Genomic DNA, 21,714 nt, shown 5'->3' with positions numbered 1-21,714 from the left:
CCCAGATCCTTCTCCTACGCAGCCATGATGTTGTGATTGATGCAGAATGTGGTCTGGCATTATCTTGTGGAAAAATGCAGGGTCTTCCCTGAAAGAGATGACGTCTGGATGGGAGCATATGTTATTCTAGAACCTGAATATAATTTTTCTGCATTGATAGTGCCTTTCCAGACATGCAAGCTGCCCATGCCACACGCACTCCTGCAACCCCATACCATCAGAGATTCAGGCTTCTGAACTGAGCGTTGATAACAACTTGGGTTGTCCTTGTCCTCTTTGGTCTGGATGACATGGCGTCCCAGATTTCCAAAAAGAACTTCAATCGCGGACTGCCTGACCACAGAACAGTCTTCCTTTTTGCCACACTCCATTTTAAATGATCCCTGGCCCAGTGAAAACGCCTGAGCTTGTGGATCTTGCTTATATATATATTATGTGTGTGTGTATGTGTGGGTGTGTGGGTGTGTGTGTGTGTGTGTATGTATGTGTGTATGTATGTATATGTATATGTGTATATATATGTATGTATGTATATGTATGTATATGTATGTATGTATATGTATATATATGTATGTATATATATGTATATATATATATATATGTATATATATATATATATGTATATATATATATATATGTATATATATATATATATGTATATATATATATATATGTATATGTATATATATATATATGTATGTATATGTATATGTATATGTATATATATATATATATATATATATACTGCTCAAAAGGAACAGTTTTTAATCAGAGTATAGCATAAAGTCAATGAAACTTATGGGATATTAATCTGGTCAGTTAAGTAGCAGAGAGGGTTGTTAATCAGTTTCAGCTGCTGTGGTATTAATGAAATTAACAACAGATGCACTAGAGGGGCAACAATGAGATGACCCCCAAAACAGGAATGGTTTAACAGGTGGAGGCCACTGACATTTTTCCCTCCTCATCTTTTCTGACTGTTTCTTCACTAGTTTTGCATTTGGCTACAGTCAGTCACTACTGGTAGCATGAGGCAATACCTGGACCCTACAGAGGCTGCACAGGTAGTCCAACTTCTCCAGGATGGCACATCAATACGTGTCATTGCCAGAAGGTTTGCTGTGTCTCCCTGCACAGTCTCAAGGGCATGGAGGAGATTCTAGGAGACAAGCAGTTACTCTAGGAGAGCTGGAGAGGACCATAGAAGTTACATAAGCCATCAGCAGGACCAGTATCTGCTCCTTTGGGCAAGGAGGAACAGGATGAGCACTGCCAGAGCCCTACAAAATGACCTCCAGCAGGCCACTGGTGTGAATGTCTCTGACCAAACAACCAGAAAGACTTCATGAGGGTGACCCAAGGGCCCCATGTCCTCTAATGGGCCCTGAGCTCACTGCCCAGCAGCATGCAGCTCGATTGGCATTCGCCATAGAATACCAGAATTGGCAGATGCACCACTGGTGCCCTGTGCTTTTTACAAATGAGAGCAGGTTCATCCTGAGCACGTGACAGAAGTGAAAGGGTCTGGAGAAGCCATGGAGAACATTATGCTGCCTGTAACATCATTCAGCATGAGCAGTTTGGTGGTGGGTTAATGATTGTCTGGGGAGGCATATCCATGGAGGGTCACACAAACCGCTACAGGCTTGACAAAGGCACCTTGGCTGCCATTAGGTATCAGGATGAAATCCTTGGACCCATTGTCAGACCCTATGCTGGTACAGTGGCTCCTGGTGCACAACAATTCCTGGCCTCATGTGGTGAGAGTATGCAGGCAGTTCCTGGAGGATGAAGGAATTGATACCATTGACTGGCCACCACACTTTCCTGACCTAAATCCAATAGAACACCTCTGGGACATTATGTTTTGGTCCATCCAATGCCACCAGGTTGCACCTCAGACTGTCCAGGAGCTCAGTGATGCCCTGGTCCAGATCTGGGAGGAGATCCCACCCACAACACCATCTGTCATCTCATTAGAAGCATGCACCGATGTTGTCAGGCATGTATACAAGAACACAGGGGCCATACAAAGTGCTGCGTACAATTTTGAGTTGCTGCAATTAAATTTTGGCAAAATGGACTAGCCTGCCACATAATTTTTTCACTCTGATTTTTGGGGCGTCTTTGAATTCAGGGCTGTGTAGGTTGATTATTTTCATTTCCATCAAACGATGTGGCATCCTTTCGTTCCTAACACATTACCCAGTCTATATCAGTATAGATATCCAGGAGGATTTCTTTTTCCCATTGAGATCTGATGTGTTTTCAAAGTGTTCCTTTAATTTTTTGAGCAGTTTATATATATATATATATATATATATATATATATATATATATATATATATATATATATATATATATATATATATATATATATATATATATATATATATATATATATATATATATATATATATATATAATATATATATATATATATATATATATATAATATATATATATAATATATATATATAATATATATATATATATATAATATATATATATATATATATATATATATATATAATATATATATATATTTACAAAAATATGACTTTAGCTGATCAGTTCTTAATTTTGAATTAGTTGTAAAAATGAATGTTATTAGAGTGAATATCCTTGGTGAGGAAGGTGACATTTCTGGAATTGGCTGACTTTACCATGGTGGTCGTTCCATAAGTATACCTCTGTGAACATTTTAGATGTACTTTAGACACATTAATAAACATTTTGCTGCACTGAGATTTTCTTATTATGTGATATTTGATGATGTGCTTTTTTCTGTTCTACAGCATTCCAACAACACATGGAACTTAATACCCTCTGGCTTTAAATGATTTAAAACTAGTAATGTTTTCGAAAATGTTTACTATGCAATGATATATTTCTGTATACACTGATTTGTCATTTTATACAGTGGCTGCTGCAATGGCAAGAATAAATGTTATCATTGACACACAAGACTCCCATGAAACACTCACTGCATTACAGGACTCTGATGCAAGCCTGAGGGGGGTGGTTGTGGAATGTGCTGATGCATATTTCAAACACCTTTCAGAGAAAAAAAGAGACAAGTCCAGAGAAGGTAAGAATAATATTCTTTATAGCACATTAACAGTTCTAAATATTTGTGCATCTAGAAAAAATATTTTGTAGAAATGTACAGTAGCATTGTAGTCTCGATTTGAATTATTGTTTTGTCTTTTATTTTTCATTGGCCAAGCCCATTCTTTAAAAAAATATATAAATAAATAAATAAAGTATATATGTTCTAACAGAAGAGAGGACAATGATAAAGAGTTGGGGTGCCAAGCTGGCCACCCAATAAAGTATCTATCTATCTATCTATCTATTGAAAACTGAAAAAAAAAACAACACAGTTATTGCGAAGTCATCTCTGCAGACATGAGTTCAAAACAGAACTGTCCCAAGATGGCGGAGCTTCCTTTTTTGGGTCCCTCTGATAGGAAGAGGCAGGTCTAAATGGATGGACACTGGAAGAGACATCAAAGGTGTTCTAGCTTTCAATCAACCAATCTGCAGAGAGAGGAAGAGAGAAAGGCATTAGGACACACTGCTATCCCCAGAGCAGCAGTAGAATTACACTTAAAAGGTTTTGTCTTGCGCAGCACTTTCTTTATGTCGGCATTTGTCTTGAATCGACAACCACTCAGATGTTTTTAGTGATCCAAAAAGGTGGAAATCACACTGTGCCAAATCTGGTGAATAAGTTGGAAAGGAGGATGTAGCAATACCTCAAACTTCAGTTTCTCCAGACAAGCCTTGGTGTTCTTAGCAGTGTGTGGCCAGGCATTGTCTTGCAGCAAAAGGACATCCTTGAGAGAGTAGTCCCCACCACTTGGATCGAATATCAGGCTGCACACTGGTGTCCAGCAAGTCACAGTAACCCTAGGCATGTAGTGTTCGACAACAACTTGGGTGCACCAGTGGTTGCAAGGACAAGACAAAACCTTTTACTCTTCTGGAATGCAGGTAGTGCAAATGCATTGAAAAGGGTGGAGACTATATTGAGAAAAGACATTATCAGTTTTGTTAAGGTTCATTCCATTTTCTAATAAATCCCATTTTCTAACTTTAGCTTGACTCCTCCTCGTATTTTAATTTACTTCTTTGTCAGTCAGTCTGCCAGTATTTATTATATGAAGTACTATTAATAGCTTGCACCAAGCAAAGTACAGATTTATTTTCATAGAACTATTTTTTGCAATATTATGTTTATCCTCATATTAATATTCAAAAAGTACATGTTTTTCCCATGCTGAAAAATACTGAAAAAGAACATTAAAGAGACAACATAACCGAAATGTTGTGTCACTACCTTACTTTCAGGTTTTTTTTTTTTTTTTAATATTTGGAAAATGCTTTCCTAAAATGTGTTTGTACTTTTTGTATAGCATTGTACATAATCTGTTTTCATTTGTTTTGTCATCTTGACAGGATTACATCAAAGCAAATGGGTGAAACACAAAATTAATAACTTCTTTTATTACTATAATTTGGAAAATGGTAATGGAACCTGGGACATGCCAGAGGGTGTTATACTAGATGAATCTCAGCTAAACAAGGAAGAAATACAGGTATATGTCATCTCTACAACACAACAAGTCTTACAGTGTCAGTTTTCGTATTAAAATCTGTATTTATTTTTTTTTTAATTTATATATATATCATATCTAATACTGATGCAATTTTGAAAGAATGTATGTCTCTGTGTATGTATGCATGTATGTATATAAACTAGCAATTACAGTTTGTTAAATTGTGGTTTACAGAATATCATTGGAAGAATAACAGCAGATTATAATCAAGAGCAACTTTGGTTGTCGCATGAGAATCTGATTGTTCAGCTTCAAGCTCATAGTCGTGGCTATCTTATAAGAAAGAATTACAGGGAAAGATGCCAGTTCTTAGAGGAACAAGAACCTTTTGCTGTCAGGCTGCAGGTAAACTTTTTGATTGTTTATATGGTATCTTTTCAGGTTTATTTTCTCTGTTGCAGATATCACAGGGTGAATTCTCATAAATGTCTGTCTAAAAGTGCAAAACCGAAGCATTAGATAAGTCTGTAATGTATTAGGTGTACCATTAAGAAATATTACATCATGTATTAATTCAGTAATCCTCTAAAAGTTTATTTCATACTAGCTGTCCTGTGAGTCTAAGACAGGTTAAAATCTAAGTAATCGACATAAACATAGGCTTAAGTATTAAAACATTTGCCTTGCATCTTGCAATGCAGATGTCTTTATTGTATATCAGTTGGTATGGGATTCATAAAAGCAGTGATAATGTGCGTGATATGACATCTATTGGAATGACAAATGCAATGCATTTTATTACTAAAAATGTTTGTGCCGTGCCATCTTTGGAATGATTGAGACATAGAGGCTACATGGACACATAGACAAACACTTATCCTTTAAATAAAGTGAATAATCCTCACATGAGAGTGCATAATATAACAACTTTGCTGTCAGTCAAGTTTATTCTTCATATTAAATTAAGTATGGACTGTATTATTTTTATAAGCATCAGTTTAACAACTAGACTGTTGGGATCACAACACCTGCAGTGTACACTTGAGAAAGAGTGACAAATGTTAGATGTTTTTGTGCTTTGTTCTTTAAAGAAAAAAAAACTTGTCAATTATACTGATTAAATGTTAAACTAAAGCATGTAAATGTAAAAATATCATACATTTAATCATTTTCTTTTCGGATTGTTTTCTAGGAAAACCTAATACCTAAACATATTGGCAATATGAGTGGAAAATGTTTCAGTAATCGATCATCTTTTCTGCCCACATATCAATATCATTACAAGACTAAAAAAAATCGATATCAGTCTGGCCCCACTTGTGACCTTTATTGTGATTTCAATGAAAGTAGAGGTTTTCGAGGAATGAAAGAGTTGTCACTTGGTGATAAGTTCCCTAAAACAGAATGGAGCGCACTTTCCACTGGATGCTCCCACATAAGCTTTTAGCCTCATGCAACTCTGGACTGGACCTAAATGGATCCAGAAAACAGATGTGTGGATTAAAATGGCAATGATTATAACATCTCATTGAAAAAGTATTGAAGTCAATCGTAATTGACACTGTAACATTAATTATGTAAAAACAAAAGAGAAGCCTCATTGTACCCAAGATTGGAAATACCCATGTGCATGGCAGCAATTTATTAACTCAGTGAAATAACAGGCTCCATGCTCACAGTTATGAGGCATGCAGTGAAATCAGGCTGGCAGTTCAGGTTTTAGTAGAGTGATTTAGATGTTTAAGCAGACATAGAAAGGACCTTAAAATCAGTTAAAGGGAAATTTGTGCTGCAGCTGGTGATAGAGGATAGTTTAGGAATTGGACATTTATTGCTGCAGTGATGGTAGTGATTTTTGCACTTAGTACTGCTGTCAGTTTTATGTCTACTTCAGCTTCTAAGTGAGGTACTGTTGATAACAAAAGGCGCTTTTCCACTGCATAGTACGGCACAGCACGGTTCAGTACAGCTCACCTTGGTTCGGCTCAGTTCGGCTCGGTTTGCGTTTCGACTGCAGTTTAGTACCGCTTTAGAGTGGGCGGGATTATTCACGTGTCGTTATAGTTGCGCCGCCTCTACTGCCGTGACACCGTGGAACTTTTACAACAACACGCAGACAACGACAACACTTTAGCTCGACGACGCGCAAGGTTAAGCATCTAAAAAAAGCACATCACTAGCTAACTTTTATCACTGTTGCAAAGCATAAAATGAACTTAACTGCCACTGTAACATTAAAATGCTGATTCTGTATATTACAGATCTTCCACATTTTGCAAAAAAGTCGCCGCAACAGACCATCTGTTTGGACATTTAACCGTGCTTCAGAGTGATGGGATGTGATTGTTCCCGGTTTTACAAACACTCAGTGGCTGGAGAACTTTCGAAACTTCCGCGTGTCTGTACCTTTAAAGAAAAGAATAGCCAGTGACGCAGTAATGACGATTTTCTCCGGCCAATCAGTGACCAGCAGAGTTTATACGTCACATTTTGGTAACGGTTCGGCACGCTTGGAACCTCGGCTGAGGTGGTACTAAAAAAAGGACCAGGTACTGTTCCCAGTGGAAAGCCCCGCAAAAGTGAGCTGTACTGAACCGTGTCGTGCCGTACTATGCAGTGGAAAAGCGGCTCTATTCAGCTAAGATCAAGATGCTTAGTTTTCTCTATCTGCATCCCAGTGTTGGTGATTAGTTGTTAAGTTGGACTGGTTGGCAGAAAAAGTGATTTAATTATTTAAGCAGCTGTAGAGAAACGGTTCATCTACTAAAATTTGTGTTTGCCAAGTGGTTTTCTTAACCTTTTCATTGCAAATAGTTTTCAGTTGCTTATTGATCATTCAAGAGAAGTAGTGATAGACTGCCTTATCTGCAGTTCACACTTATCAGTGACATTTGTTTTTCCAGCATATCTTCCTCTCTTATATTCTCCATTCCTGCATTTTCTTCCCAGTACCGTGTCCGTTTCATGTACTGATAGGTCTCCATTCCTTCTAACCTAATCTCTCTTCCTCCTTCCTCAAAAGCTTTGATTTCTGGTGGACTATGGAACTCACTCAGCTTGCACAAAGGCTGCTTTATTCACTGGCTATGTCTCTCATCTTGCTCTTGATTTCTTAGCACTAACAGAAATGTGGATCACTTCTTGCAACTCTAAGTCCTATTGCAGTTTCCTCCTCTTACAGGTTTTGTACACATTCTACGTGCCTCTAAATGAGGTGCTGGCACTGGACTTCTGTTGTTTTCTAACTGAATATTTACTGCTCCTGATCATCTTCAAATCTTCTCATATTCTTCTTTTGAATTCCATGCTTGTCAAGTAATTTTCCCTTATAACCTACTTCTCGTCGTGATACTGTACATCATCCTTCAGATTAACATGTGAATTTTTTGGATGAACTTGACATCTTTCTCTCTTTTGTATCCCCATGTCCGGATCCTCTTTTGCCATCTCTATTTCCTTGATACACTACATTACTTCTCTTTTCAATGCCTAATTGACCTCTAGTAACTTCCTTACTGATTTCAAGAAATCCCACGTAATTGCTATTTTCAAGAAACCTTCTCTCAACCAATCTGCCATTTGGGAATTACTATCCTGTGTCCCTTCTGCCATTCTTCCTAAGACTCTAGAATGGATATTTCACAAACATTTTGCTACATTTCTCTCTGACAACAGTCTACTAGGTCAACATCAGTCTGGATTCTGCAGTGATCATTCTATTAAGACTGCACATCAGCTTCTGTCTCCCCTGTCCTTATCCTTATTGATCTGTCATCCTCTTTCAGTACTGTTATCCACTACCCTCATATCTTTTTACTCAAGAAACCTGGAATTAGTGGTTTTGCTTTAGACCGGCTCAAGTCCTACCTCTCCTTTTCTTCTCTGCAGAAACTTTCAACAGGTGTGCCTCAAGGATAAGTGTAGCACCCAATTCTATTTTCTCTCTACATGTGTTCTTTAGGTAATAGCATTTCTTCCCATGGCTTCTTCTACCACATCTATGCTGATGACACACAGATCTTCCTTTCCTTTCTCTCTTATGACCCACAGGTTTCAGCCTATATCTCCAGCTGTCTCTCTGCCATATCATCATAGATGATTATCACCTTAAACTTATCCTTTTGAAGTTAGATATCTTATACTTGCCTTCCGATTCTCCTTCCTCAGATTTGTTGCCAAGTGTTGCCTTTGAACATGTCACCCTTTCACCATTAGTCACGGATTGGAATCTTGGTATGACTCTGAATTCCCCACTTTCATTCATCAGACATGCATCTTCAATGACCTATTCCTGTTGTTTCTTCATAATATCAGAGGATTCGATCCATCCCCACTAATCATGCCACACAACTCCATCAGGCACTGGTTCTCTCTTAGCTGGACTATTGCAACTCTCTCATTGACAGGACTTCCTTCAGCTACTATGAGACTGCTCAACGGGTGTTTTCTATTCCTTGTTTCACTTGTACTACTCCTCTGCATCTCTACTCTGCAACTCTGTGTCTCTACTGGCTTCCTGTTGCTGCAAGGGTCTATTCCAAAACTCTTGTGTTGACCTACAGTTCTCTTATCAGTTCTACTCCTCAATATATTTAAACCTTTGTTTTCTCCTTGTCCCCCTTCAAGAACTAGATGTTCAGTCTCTTCCAGTCTACTGACTGTCCTTTCTCTTTCCACACCTGTCAAGTCTGGACATTTTCTCTGTTCTTTCTCCAAAGCTGTAGAGTGATCTCACTTATCTATTTGAACAGTACCCAATTTACTTGTGTTTAGACGACATTTGTGACCACAACTTGACATTACAGTATGTATAGTTTTTCTCCTACAGGATAACTGCTGTTGCACTGACAGGAGTTTAGGATACTGTTTTTGTCTTAGTTTGGTTGTAAGTATAATTATATATTAGGTTCTAGTACTCTGTGCTCACTTTTTTACCCATTTTTCTGTTTCCTTTTTTGCTTGCATATATTATAATTTGTTTTGAAAGTACTCTCTGTTTCTCTAATATTTAGACCAATTAAGAGTCTAAAGGAGGGCCAAGCTTGAATGGGGACCTGTTTATTCGCAAAAAACCTACTCTGATTACAAGCGCAAGAAGACATGAGAATGAATATGAATAATGTTGCATCAGTGCCACAATGTTTCCGAAATGTACTATGCAGGTCATAAAATTAGTTCTTCCAAATATCATATATATACCTATGTCTCTGTTTTTTTGTTGTTTTTTTTTTTTTTTGTCAGTGCGGCTGTGGCATCATGGGCCATAAGGTGCATACTAATTAGCGTGAGCAGGAGCACTCAATAAAACTAAAATAAAAAACAATTCAAGTGACGGTGAGATACGAAGAAGGCAGATTCACCAGTGTTTGTGTGTCAGCTTTTATCCCTCCAGATCAGAGAATTGACAGTTCCTTTGTCTCAAAACACCACTCACATCTATAGTTATTCCGAGATTCAGATAAAAAGTAACCACGTCAAATCTGGGGTGGGGGTGAGTGTTGTATCGTGATCATGACTGAGAGAATAAAAGTGAAGCCCATTGACACATTTACAAGACAAAACAGGCTGACGGAGAGGTGCGAAGGGATTTAAGGTGGGCCAGATTTGTCAGTTTTTTTGTAGGCTTTGGTAATTCTAGTATTAATCAATGGGGTGGACAAACAAGAGCAACCTGATGTCAGCTGATTTGAACTTTTTCTACACCGCACCACCACTGCACTCCACCCATCCACAGTACAAATCTCATCCTTGTCACCAAGTGGATCAATTTCTGGTGGTCAGCTGCAAACCTTCAGCATCTGGCTTAGAAATTATCTTCTCATAGTGAGAGTTTCTAAACACTGCACTTTTTAATGACGTCAGCTAATCTCTGTCTTTTAGCCCACATCTTTTCTATGCAGTATCGTCCCTACACAGTCACATTGAACGCTTTGCTGCTAACATATAAACTGACTACATTTGGGAAGTAGCTAGAACTAAACATCTGTTTTGGCCTGTTAGACTGTTTTTAAGATTTTTTTTTCCAATTCATCAAAAACCAGCAGATTGGCTCAACATATACTTTCGCCCTTTATTTTAGTGAGCTTATTTTGGCAGCTTGGCAAAAGATACAGGGTATTTTGCTTACTTAAAAATTTTAGTGATTTTTATTTTTTCCACAGGCTTCCTGGAAAGGTTATAAACAGCGGAAAACGTATACAGAGAGGCTTAAATTACTGCAAGATAACACAGCAGCTATAGTTAAGGTAAATACATGCACATTTTGTTGAAATAACAAATTTTTTTTCCACTTCCAAAGATTAGAGGTTCTGTGATGTTTTGTATATTTTTGGGGTATATTAACTGGTTTGTTGGCATAAATGGAATACAATGTTTAAGTTAATAAAAATACATATTCATTGGTTAAGTACATTTTAAAAGCTAGAGTTTTTTTGGTCATAGTTAACAATTGAGACAGAGATGTCTCTCAGCTGAAATGAAACAGACTGTAGATGATGGTGTAGAAACAGCATAGACAGCCAGGGTGTGAAAGTTGAATGTAAATGTGTTAAACAAGAGTGAGATATGGATTATAACCGTAGAATTAAGTAAAACTGGTAAGAACAGAGATGAGAGTGATAGATGGATGGGTAAATATAATGATATTAGAGGAAAACAAATAGCATATTAGGAAAAAAAAAACTTGCTGTGGAGGTTATAAGTGGTGTGCTGAGGAGAAAGAAACTCTTTTGATTTGCAAATGTGGAGCAAAAGGCAGGGGATTAAGTGACAAGGTGAGTCAAGATGGAACACTTTCTTTTATTGACTCTCATCTGTTACTTTAATTATTCAAGAGATTTTTTATTTAGTTTGTTTTTCAGAAATCAACGTTTTGTCAAATTTTACTAGTTTTATTTTTCCTACCAGAAATTTCCACAGGGACACAGTTTTGCAAGTCTAAAGTTTTCTCTGTATGTATTAAGTTGCCAGGCAAAACATGAACGGTATACAATTTGACAACTACAGTTTTACTATCTATAACAGAACTTTAGTTTTCTTCTGATAATAAAACAGTTTGAGGCTTTCAGTAAATACAAGAATCAAAATGGTAGTGTTCTTATTGTTTTTTTTTTTTTCCATTGTGGCGTGAATGTGCAGCACGTTTAAGCAAATGGTTATTTAATTTCAAAAATGTTTTCATGCTTTTCCCCTCCAGGAAATACTTCAGTTATTTAGTGCATTTCTACAGGCAAATTATTTGCATTAAATACTGAACATCTGTATTAGGAACAAGACATGTAGGAATAAACCTATTTTCTTGTCAAGACAATATTTGGCCAACGATATATTTCATATTGTGATTCAGGCTTCACAATACAGTATTCACACCATATGAAAGTTTCATAAAAAATGTACTAAACATACATTGAGTATATTTTAAACTTGTACTGTTTACCTGACAACTATATTGGCTTGAAAAATGGACATACTTGGTAAGTTTTTAAGCTTTTTCTGTATGCTCCATATACTACAATGTAAAGCATCAATATGGGTAAGATTTTTTTTTTTTTTTTAATTTATAGAAGGGCTTAAATTTAGAACGCAATTTTGCATGGCAAAGGCATGTATACCATGTTTGTGAAGAAATAGCTTGAAAAATACCAAGCTTACTCTTTAAGCCTGAATGTCTAAAAATGAAAACATTATACACTTAAAATTTGTATTCATTATTATCAGCTTATTCATAACACAAATAACTGTGCCCTCTGCATATGCTGGTTGAAGTGTACTTTACTTCATAGTCTACATCAATATTTTTTTTTTTGGCCATTATATATCTTTATTTTTATAATTGTTTTAACCATAAAGGTTAAAAAAGACATGAGTGAAATTTTACTGTATCAGTACATGTATTAAGTTAGCTTGAGCAGAAATTCAAATGCTCCTTGGTTAAATGAGTAAATTGGTTTCATAATTCATTAAAAAGTAGGTCATTTAAATTGTGCAAGTAGTACTGTTGAATGTGTACATTTATGTAGTGAAAACTTAAGGTGTTACTAAAGTATGATGATTTTGATAGATTCAAGCGTGGTTGAAAATGTGGAGAGCGAGAAGAAAATATCGTCAAAGGTTGCAGTATTTTAAAGAGCATGTAAGTATTATACTTTTAATATGTTACTTAAATAAGAAGTTCTTCATGATATTCATATATCTATCTATCTAAAAAATATATCCATATATAAAATCCAACGTATGTCTATCTGCTTTTCACGAGAGAACTACTTAACGGATTTAGATCAGGCTTTTTTTCTATATTTTGCCTGAACATTCTGGTTGATTTTGTAACCTCTTTCATCGCGTTAAGTATAATAGTTTACTTGCGGTACTGATTTATTTGCTTACATCCGAGAGAGATGCAGCAGGCTGAGGGGGCGGGGCGCTCCTCAATCACACGCCAGCCTCGTGGCATATCTTGCATCCACTTAGCTAGTGAACGAGAGAACTACTTAAGAGATTTACATCGGGCCTTTTTCTAGAATTTCCGTGAACATTCCGGTTGATGTTTCACTACTACATGGGCAGAGCCATGGGGGAAGGCTAGTATATATACCCTTAGCCATTTTTGTGTTTTTGGTAAACAAACAGCACAATATGATCAGATGGTTGAAATGAGGTCCTTAGTATGCATAGTCGAACTCAGAGAAATTCCAAAGACAAACAGAGGTTATTAAACCTTTATATAGGTTGGTTGTTCTGTGTTGCATTCAGCCTTCCATTCTGACTATGATACTTGTGTATTTCCTGTTTGTGCATATCACAAACTGATTTACAAATCAGTTAAAAATATTACCAAAGAAAGAAAGTGGTCCATTAAAGTGAAATGGAGCACAATGAACACAGACCCAAAAAATATTAAAAAATTGCAGTACATGTTCTAAAAGGGTCCTTAAGTTATCAATGACTAATTTGAATTGTATTACGAGAATACAGTATATATATATATATATATATATATATATATATATATATATATATATATATATATATAATATACACTTACCTAAAGGATTATTAGGAACACCATACTAATACGGTGTTTGACCCCCTTCGCCTACACTTACCTAAAGGATTATTAGGAACACCATACTAATACGGTGTTTGACCCCCTTCGCCTTCAGAACTGCCTTACACACATACATACATACATACACAAACACACACACACACCTCTCTCTCTCTCTCTCTCTCTCTCTCTCTATCTATCTATCTATCTATCTATCTATCTATCTATCTATCTACACACACATTTTTTTTCCCCATGCATTTAGTTTTTTAATGTGTGGGAATTATGTGAACTCAGTAGTTAAAATATTCCTTTTTAAACCATAATAATGCACTACTATTTCATTATATGTCATATATATATAAATCTTTTTTATTTTTTTCAATCCAACATACAAACAAAAAGACAAAACATTGGTAAAAAGACCATGTCCATATACAGTGGGTATGGAAAGTATTCAGACCCCCTTCAGTTTTTCACTATTTGTTATATTGCAGCCATTTGCTAAAATCATTTAAATTAAATTTTTTCCTCATTAATGTACACACAGCACCCCATATTGACAGACAAAAAAGAATTTTTGAAATTGTTGCAGATTTATTAAAAAAGAAAAACTGAAATATCACATGGTCCTAAGTATTCAGACCCTTTGCTTAGTATTTAGTAGAAGCACCCCTTTAAATTAATACAGCCATGAGTCTTCTTGGGAAAGATGCAACAAGTTTTTCACACCTGGATTTGGGGATCCTCTCCAGTTCTGTCAGGTTGGATGGTAAACGTTGGTGGACAGCCATTTTTAGGTCTCTCCAGAGATGCTCAATTGGGTTTAAGTCAGGGCTCTGGCTGGGCCATTCAAGAACAGTCACAGAGTTGTTGTGAAGCCACTCCTTCATTATTTTAGCTGTGTGCTTAGGGTCATTGTCTTGTTGGAAGGTAAACCTTCGGCCCAGTCTGAGGTCTTTAGCACTCTGGAGAAGGTTTTTGTCCAGGATATCCCTGTACTTGGCCGCATTCATCTTTCCCTCGATTGCAACCAGTCGTCCTGTCCCTGCAGCTGAAAAACACCCCCACAGCATGATGCTGAATCCGCCATGCTTCACTGTGGGGACTGTATTGGACAAGTGATGAGCAGTGCCTGGTTGTCTCCACACACTGAGGAGAGGCAAGACACATGACAGCCCGCATGGAGTTTGCTAAAAGACACCTGAAGGACTCTGAGATGGTGAGAAATAAGATTCTCTGGTCTGATGAGACCATGATATAACTTTTTGGCCTTAATTCTAAGTGGTATGTGTGGAGTCGGAAGAAAAAAGGAATGAGCAGCGATTTGTTGCGCACTTAGTAGTGCAATTGCATTGAGTGTAGCATTGGCGGCTCTTGTTTAGAAAGCGAATGCCACTTGGTTGTTTCACAATAATTAAGATTAGGTATATAAGTAGGTTTCACATTTCTGTTATCATTTTAGCCCTTAAATAGTGACTTAACTTCAGTGACCTATTTTTATTGACATTAAGGTTAGTGTTTAGGCGAGCGGAAGGCCATTTTAAGTGGCGTCCACTTTCTGAACAAAACCGCCTTGAGCAGTTTCTTGTGCAGAATGGAAAACTCACTTCTGAATCTGCATCTGAAAGTTTTTAAGCATCTTTGCACCTTGAGCGGACAGGACAGTCATACATCAGTGCATCAGATTTTGGCCAGGGAGTTCTCGGCACTTTGCGGAATGGCCAGCCAAAGTAGCATATACGCTGGTCATTTCAAGTAATTCGGACTTTGGCCAAACCTTGTAGCCAAAATGCAAAATGGCTGGCCAATTTGGGAACTGGCTTAACTTCGGATTTACTAAGCCACGGTCTACTGCTTTTATTGTTTATGTAATCAGTCTTGACCCATTAAAATGCTATTCATTACAGGAGAAAGAAATTATCAAAATGCAAGCCTTTTTAAGAGCAAATAAAGCCCGTGTTGACTACAGAACATTGAGTAAGTAATATTCTTTTCTTTACTGTATTGTGTAATGTTGGTTTGGTATTATGTATTGCTGTTCTTTTTTAAAAATCTCTTGTAACAAGCCACATAACTGTTTTAGATTTTTTTACTAATGAAAACTGCCAAGTATTTACAATTTATGTGAACTATCGTATGAAATTACAGGGAGTGCAGAATTATTAGGCAAGTTGTATTTTTGAGGATTAATTTTAATATGGAACAAACACAGTGCTATCAGTCAATCTAAAATGTTAATAAACCTGAAACCTGAATGTTTCACAACGGAAATGTGAGTGTGAACATCATCAGGGGAATACATATGTGTGCACAATTATTAGGCAACTATTAGTGTGCAGATTTATTATGCAACTAAAGGAAAAATGAAAATTTTCCCATCTCACTTGTTTATTTTCATCTGTTATAGTGAGAATAATAAACAAACACCTCAAAATTTACAAATAAACATCTCTGACATTTCAAAAAATAAATCGAATCAATCAATGACCAATATAGCCACCCTTCTTTCCAATAACAGTCATAAGCCTTTCCATTCATGGAGTCTGTCAGTTTCTTGATCTGTTGACGATCAGCTTTTTGTGGAGCAGTGACTACAGCCTCCCAGACACTCTTCAGAGAGGTGTATTGTTTTTCTCCCCCGTAAATCTAGCGTTTAAGAAGTGCCCACAAGTTCTCGATAGGGTTTAGGTCAGATGAGGAAGGGGGGCCATGTCATTATTCCTTCATCTTTAAGGCCTTTACTGGCTGGCCACGCAGTGGAGAACTTCAAAGCAAGTGATGGAGCATCGGCCTGCATAAAAATCATGGTCTTTTTCCTGTATCACTGTTTGAAGAAAGTGTCTTTGAAAACTGGCAGTAGGTTTGGGAGTTGATTTTGAGTTCATCTTCAATGCAAAAGGTCCAACTAGCTCATCTTTAAAAATACCAGCTCATACCAGTACCCCACCTCCACGTTGGAGTGGAGCTCTGTGCCCATTACTGATCCACAGGTCCATCCATCTGGTCCATCAAGAGTCACTCTCATCTCATTGGTCCATAAAACCTTTGAAAAAAATCTGTCTTCAGATATTTCTTGGCCCAGTTTTGACGTTTCAACTTATGTTTCTTGTTCAGTGGTGGTTGGGTTTCAGCCCTCCTTACCTTGGCCATGTCTTTGAGCACTGAACACCTTGTACTTCTGGGCACTCCAGGTAGGTTGCAGCTCTGGAATATGAAAGTACTGGAGGATAATGGGTTCCTGGTAGCTTCACGTTTGATTCTTCTCAAATCTTTGGTAGCTAATTTGCGTCTTTTGTTCTCAACACGTTTCTTGCGACCCTGTTGACTATTTGCAACAAAATGTTTGATGGTTCTGTGATCACACACCAATATCTTAGCAATTCCAAAAGTGCTGCATCCCTCTGAAAGACTTTTTACAATTTTTGACTTTTCAGAGTCAGTTAAATCTCTTTTTTGGCCCATTTTGCCTGAGGAAAACTAGCTGCCTAATAATTCTGCACACCTTGATATAGGGTGTTGATCTCCTTAGGCCACACCCTCCCTCATTACACAAATACACATCACCTGACGTGCTTAAATCCAATAAGCATTCAAGTTAATACAGCTTGGAGTTGGAATATACGCATTAAAAATGATGATATGGTCAAAATATCACTTGCCTAATAATTCTGCACTCCCTGTATTTAATAGCTGCATGGGAAACACTGTTTTCTAGTCACAGTATTTACTAAGTTTTTAAAACTAATTCTGTTTAAAACATCCATCCATCCATTTTCCAACTCGCTGAATCCGAACACAGGGTCACGGGGGTCCACTGGAGCCAATCCCAGCCAACACAGGGCACAAGGCAGGAACCAATCCTGGGCAGGGTGCCAACCCACCACAGGACACACACAAACACACCAAGCACACACTAGGGCCAATTTAGAATCGCCAATCCACCTAACCGGCATGTCCTTGGACTGTGGGAGGAAACCGGAGCGCCCGGAGGAAACCCACATAGACACGGGGAGAACATGCAAACTCCACACAGGGAAGACCCGGGAAGCGAACCCAGGTCCCCTAACTGCGAGGCAGCAGCGCTACCACTGCGCCACCGTGCCACCCTCTGTTTAAAACAATGAGCATCAAAATGAAATTAGAAGCCATGATTCTTAGCTGATTAAGTGATTTTGCAGAAAGTTTAGATGTTGATCTAACTTAACATTGCTAACTTAAAGGTATATAGGAGTGCTAGAATGAGTAATTAATGGTGATGCAGTAAATATATTTAACCAGAAATTACCATGTACAGAATGTAGATGGAAAACATATACAGTGGAACCTCGGTTTACGAGTAACTTGGTTTACGAGTGTTTTGCAAGACGAGCAAAATGTATTAATAAATTTTGACTTGATAAACGAGTGATGTCTTGCAATACGAGTAGCATGGATACACTTTATCTGTGAGCATCATGTGATCATAACTGAGCTGATGGTTCTTGTCTCTCGCTTACGCGCGTGTCTCTCTCTCTCTCTCTCTCCTTATCTCTCGCTTACGCGCGTCTCTCCTTCTCTTGCTCGCACGCGTCTCTCTCTCTCTCTCTCTCTTTCTCCTAATATCGGTCGCTCGCGCTCTCTCTCTCTCTCTCTCTCTTCTCTTGAGGGTAGTCTCCTATTCTCCGTCTGAGTCTGTGTGCCTCACTCATATAGTCAACATCCGTATGAGCGTGTACTGTTTACTACAGCATTGTGACTGTGTGTGTGCTGTGAAGTGCGAGTCTTGCGCCCCAAAACACGAAGCTGAGTCTCAGTACTTTAACAACACCAGCTTTATTCAGCTTGAAACAGCAACAGCGCTGTTATTTATTGTAGCGGGATCTTTTATAATGTTCCTTGTATCACCCATCGATGGCAGGCGCTTATAGCATGTCTGTGATCTTTTTGGATGCACTTATACAGCAAACTGCTACAGCGCTGGGAGACTGCGATTCCTTTGGGACACTCTTTCGCTAGTCGTTCCGTTGGGTGAAATATGAGTTTAGAAACTCACTCACACCAGCCATGATTCTTTTTAAAGGTAAAGTGCAGGTTAATTTGTTTTATGTATTTTTACTTTATATTTTGTATTAATCATTTTTATATGAATAGTTTTGGGTTGTGGAACGAATCCTCTGAGTTTCCATTATTTCATATGGGGAAATTCACTTTGATATACGAGTGCTTTGGATTGCGAGCACATTTCCAGAACGAATTATGCTTGCAAACCGAGGTTCCACTGTATTTGAAATATATATTTATAATTCAGCATTTCACATGATTAGATATGGTACACATTAATTTTTTTTTTTTTAAGTTTACTTGTGGTTTACTTTTACTTTGTGGTAAGTAACACGAATATAACAAGCCTGTGTATGAATAATCAAGTGCAAAATGTTTCAACAACAACAACAACATTTATTTGTATAGCACATTTTCATACAAACAGTAGCTCAAAGTGCTTTACATATTAAAGAATAGAAAAATGAAAGACATAATTATAAAAAAATAAATCAACATTAACATCGAATAAGAGTAAGGTTCAATGGCCATACATAACATAACATAAATGAAACTGTCCTCTTTGGATTTAGGATTCTCACGGAAGGGCTTGATGATGATGATGGTCATGTAGACTTCTTCCTTTTAATCCGTCCATCATTGTTGGAGCATCATGAAGCTTTGAGTAGGTGGAGGTGGCGCAGGCCACCACCACAAAGAAACCGAAAAAGAAACAGAAAAGAGAGTAGGGGTCAGTACCGATTTTAGAGCCACCATGAATAGTTGTTATGATGAATTGAACATACAGAGTATCAGGATTAAGTTAAATTACGATTAAAATGAAGTTATAAAAAGGCCATGTTAAAGTAATGTGTTTTCAGCAGTGTTTTAAAGTGCTCTACTGTATCAGCCTGGCGAATTCCTATTGGCAGGCTATTCCAGATTTTCGGTGCATAACAGCAGAAGGCCGCCTCACCACTTCTTTTAAGTTTTGTTCTTGGAATTCTAAGGAGACACTCATTTGAGGATCTGAGGTTACGATTTGGAATATAAGGTGTCAGACATTCCGATATATAAAATGGGCAGATTATTTAAGGCTTTATAAACCATAAGCAGAATTTTAAAGTCAATCCTGAATGACACAGGTAACCAGTGTAGTGACGCTAAGACTGGTGTGATGTGTTCTGATTTTCTTTTCCTAGTTAGGATTCTAGCAGCTGCATTCTGCACTAGTTGCAAACGATTTATATCTTTTTTGGGTAGTCCAGAGAGGAGTGCATTACAGTAATCTAGTCGACTGAAAACAAACGCGTGAACTAATTTCTCAGCATCTTTCAGTGATATAAGAGGTCTAACTTTACTTATGTTTCTTAAGTGAAAAAATGCTGTCCTAATGATCTGATTAATATGTGATTTAAAATTCAAATTACAGTCAACAATCACCCCTAAGCTTTTTACCTCCGTCTTGACTTTTAATCCTAATGTATCCAGTTTATTTCTAATAGCAATTCAATTCATAATTCCTCTAGATTTATAAGATGTTAATTTACTATAACTTTAAAATTATTAACATATAATTTCTTTACTACAGCAGGAGCAGAGAATCCACCATTAAATGTTGTGCGCAAGTTTGTTCACCTTTTAGACCAGAGTGATTTGGATTTTCAGGAAGAATTGAATGTCACAAGATTACGGGAAGAGGTAGTCACTAAAATACGGTCCAATCAACAGCTAGAAAAGGATCTCAACTTAATGGACATAAAAATTGGGTTGCTGGTGAAAAACAGAATCACTCTTCAAGTAAGCATTTAAAATAAGAAACAAAGGATACTAAAGCACCACTTTTACTGTGACACTTGAAAAAAAAAATTTCTCAAAATAAATTTTTCTTTTAATCTTTTTAACAGGATGTAGTTTCACATAGCAAGAAACTGAACAAGAAAAGTAAAGGTCATATGGAGGAGATAGTTACTGGTGATAAGCAGGGAATAAAGGGTTTAAGCAAGGAAAAAAGGAAGAAGCTAGAAGCATATCAGCATTTCTTTTATCTGCTTCAGGTAAGTGCAAAGTGTATATGAGCGAGTGGGTAAGTGAAAGTGGGAGAGATCAAGTATAGGTAAACTGTTTAGGATAATGGGCTGGTTGAGAACCAATAAAAAAAAAATTGCTAAAATAATTCAGCCTAGTTATCTCTGGATGTAAAGATTAAAATGTTTCATAGAAAATGAAAAATTTCACATTTATCATCATAGGTGTGAAATTTCAGTAAGTGACACAAATTGAAATTCAGTTCATTTGAATCAGTAGAATGTTGCTGTTGGTAAAATGCTAAAATCTCAACAAATTGACAGTATAGGTTATATAATGTTCTTTTCCATACTTCTCCACTTGTACCACCCATTTAAACCCAGTAAAGTTTGAATGCAGCCTGTATCATTCCATAAAAAAATGGTTTATTATGGCTTCATAAATGTTTTTTACTAGATTGATACAATATTTGTTTCAGTAGCATTCCTGCTCATAGTATCACTGAATTACAAGAATTTCAGTTGCTTGCTGGCAGAGCTTTGGTATGAAGTTTCGTGAACATATCAACCCTCAATTAGTTTGAATATTGTGACTTTCTTTATGTTCAAGAATTTGCCACTGACTTACATTATTAATCAATAGTAGCCTCACACCAAACTCATTGACAACAAAGATTTTTTCACTCATGCTTGCTCACCATTACAAAAAATTGTTAAATATCACTCAACCCTTTTCTCATTTCCATCTTAGTAATTTTGGCTGCAAAACAACCCCTTACAGCCAGGGCACACCCTCAAATTGCTCCTTTTTTATCTTTCATCATGGCTATTTTCCTTAATACAGACAACAGAACACAAAGGAAACAACAATTCACTACACTAATGAGGTAGCCCATGCACATGAAAGGTATATATTTTTATTGCCATATTTTGTAGTGTGGTATTGGGTAGAATAAATGTTAGAATATATTCATATACTAAAGCATTGCTAATCCACTGACAAAGATGCACATTGCATGTAAATTGCAAATAATGTTACTTACTTTTATGTAGTTAA

General features: G+C 37.0%; 1 protein-coding gene across 3 annotated transcripts in view; it reads left to right on the top strand.

Annotated features, from left to right (window-relative positions):
- Positions 1–21,714, top strand: part of iqgap2 (IQ motif containing GTPase activating protein 2) — a 225,485-nt gene that overhangs the window by 149,604 nt on the left and 54,167 nt on the right. For all 3 annotated transcript variants that reach the window (XM_039758410.1, XM_039758409.1, XM_039758411.1), the window contains 8 exons: positions 2,924–3,091; positions 4,465–4,604; positions 4,800–4,970; positions 10,727–10,810; positions 12,625–12,696; positions 15,519–15,588; positions 20,222–20,430; positions 20,538–20,687. In XM_039758410.1, the coding sequence (XP_039614344.1) occupies positions 2,924–3,091; positions 4,465–4,604; positions 4,800–4,970; positions 10,727–10,810; positions 12,625–12,696; positions 15,519–15,588; positions 20,222–20,430; positions 20,538–20,687 (1,064 nt within the window). The remainder of the gene's footprint in view (positions 1–2,923; positions 3,092–4,464; positions 4,605–4,799; positions 4,971–10,726; positions 10,811–12,624; positions 12,697–15,518; positions 15,589–20,221; positions 20,431–20,537; positions 20,688–21,714) is intronic.

This window comes from Polypterus senegalus, chromosome 7 (assembly GCF_016835505.1).
Source record: "Polypterus senegalus isolate Bchr_013 chromosome 7, ASM1683550v1, whole genome shotgun sequence".
Lineage (NCBI taxonomy): Eukaryota > Metazoa > Chordata > Cladistia > Polypteriformes > Polypteridae > Polypterus > Polypterus senegalus.
Note: the sequence above shows the minus strand (reverse complement) of the source record. Positions and strands in the feature narration are given on the sequence as shown.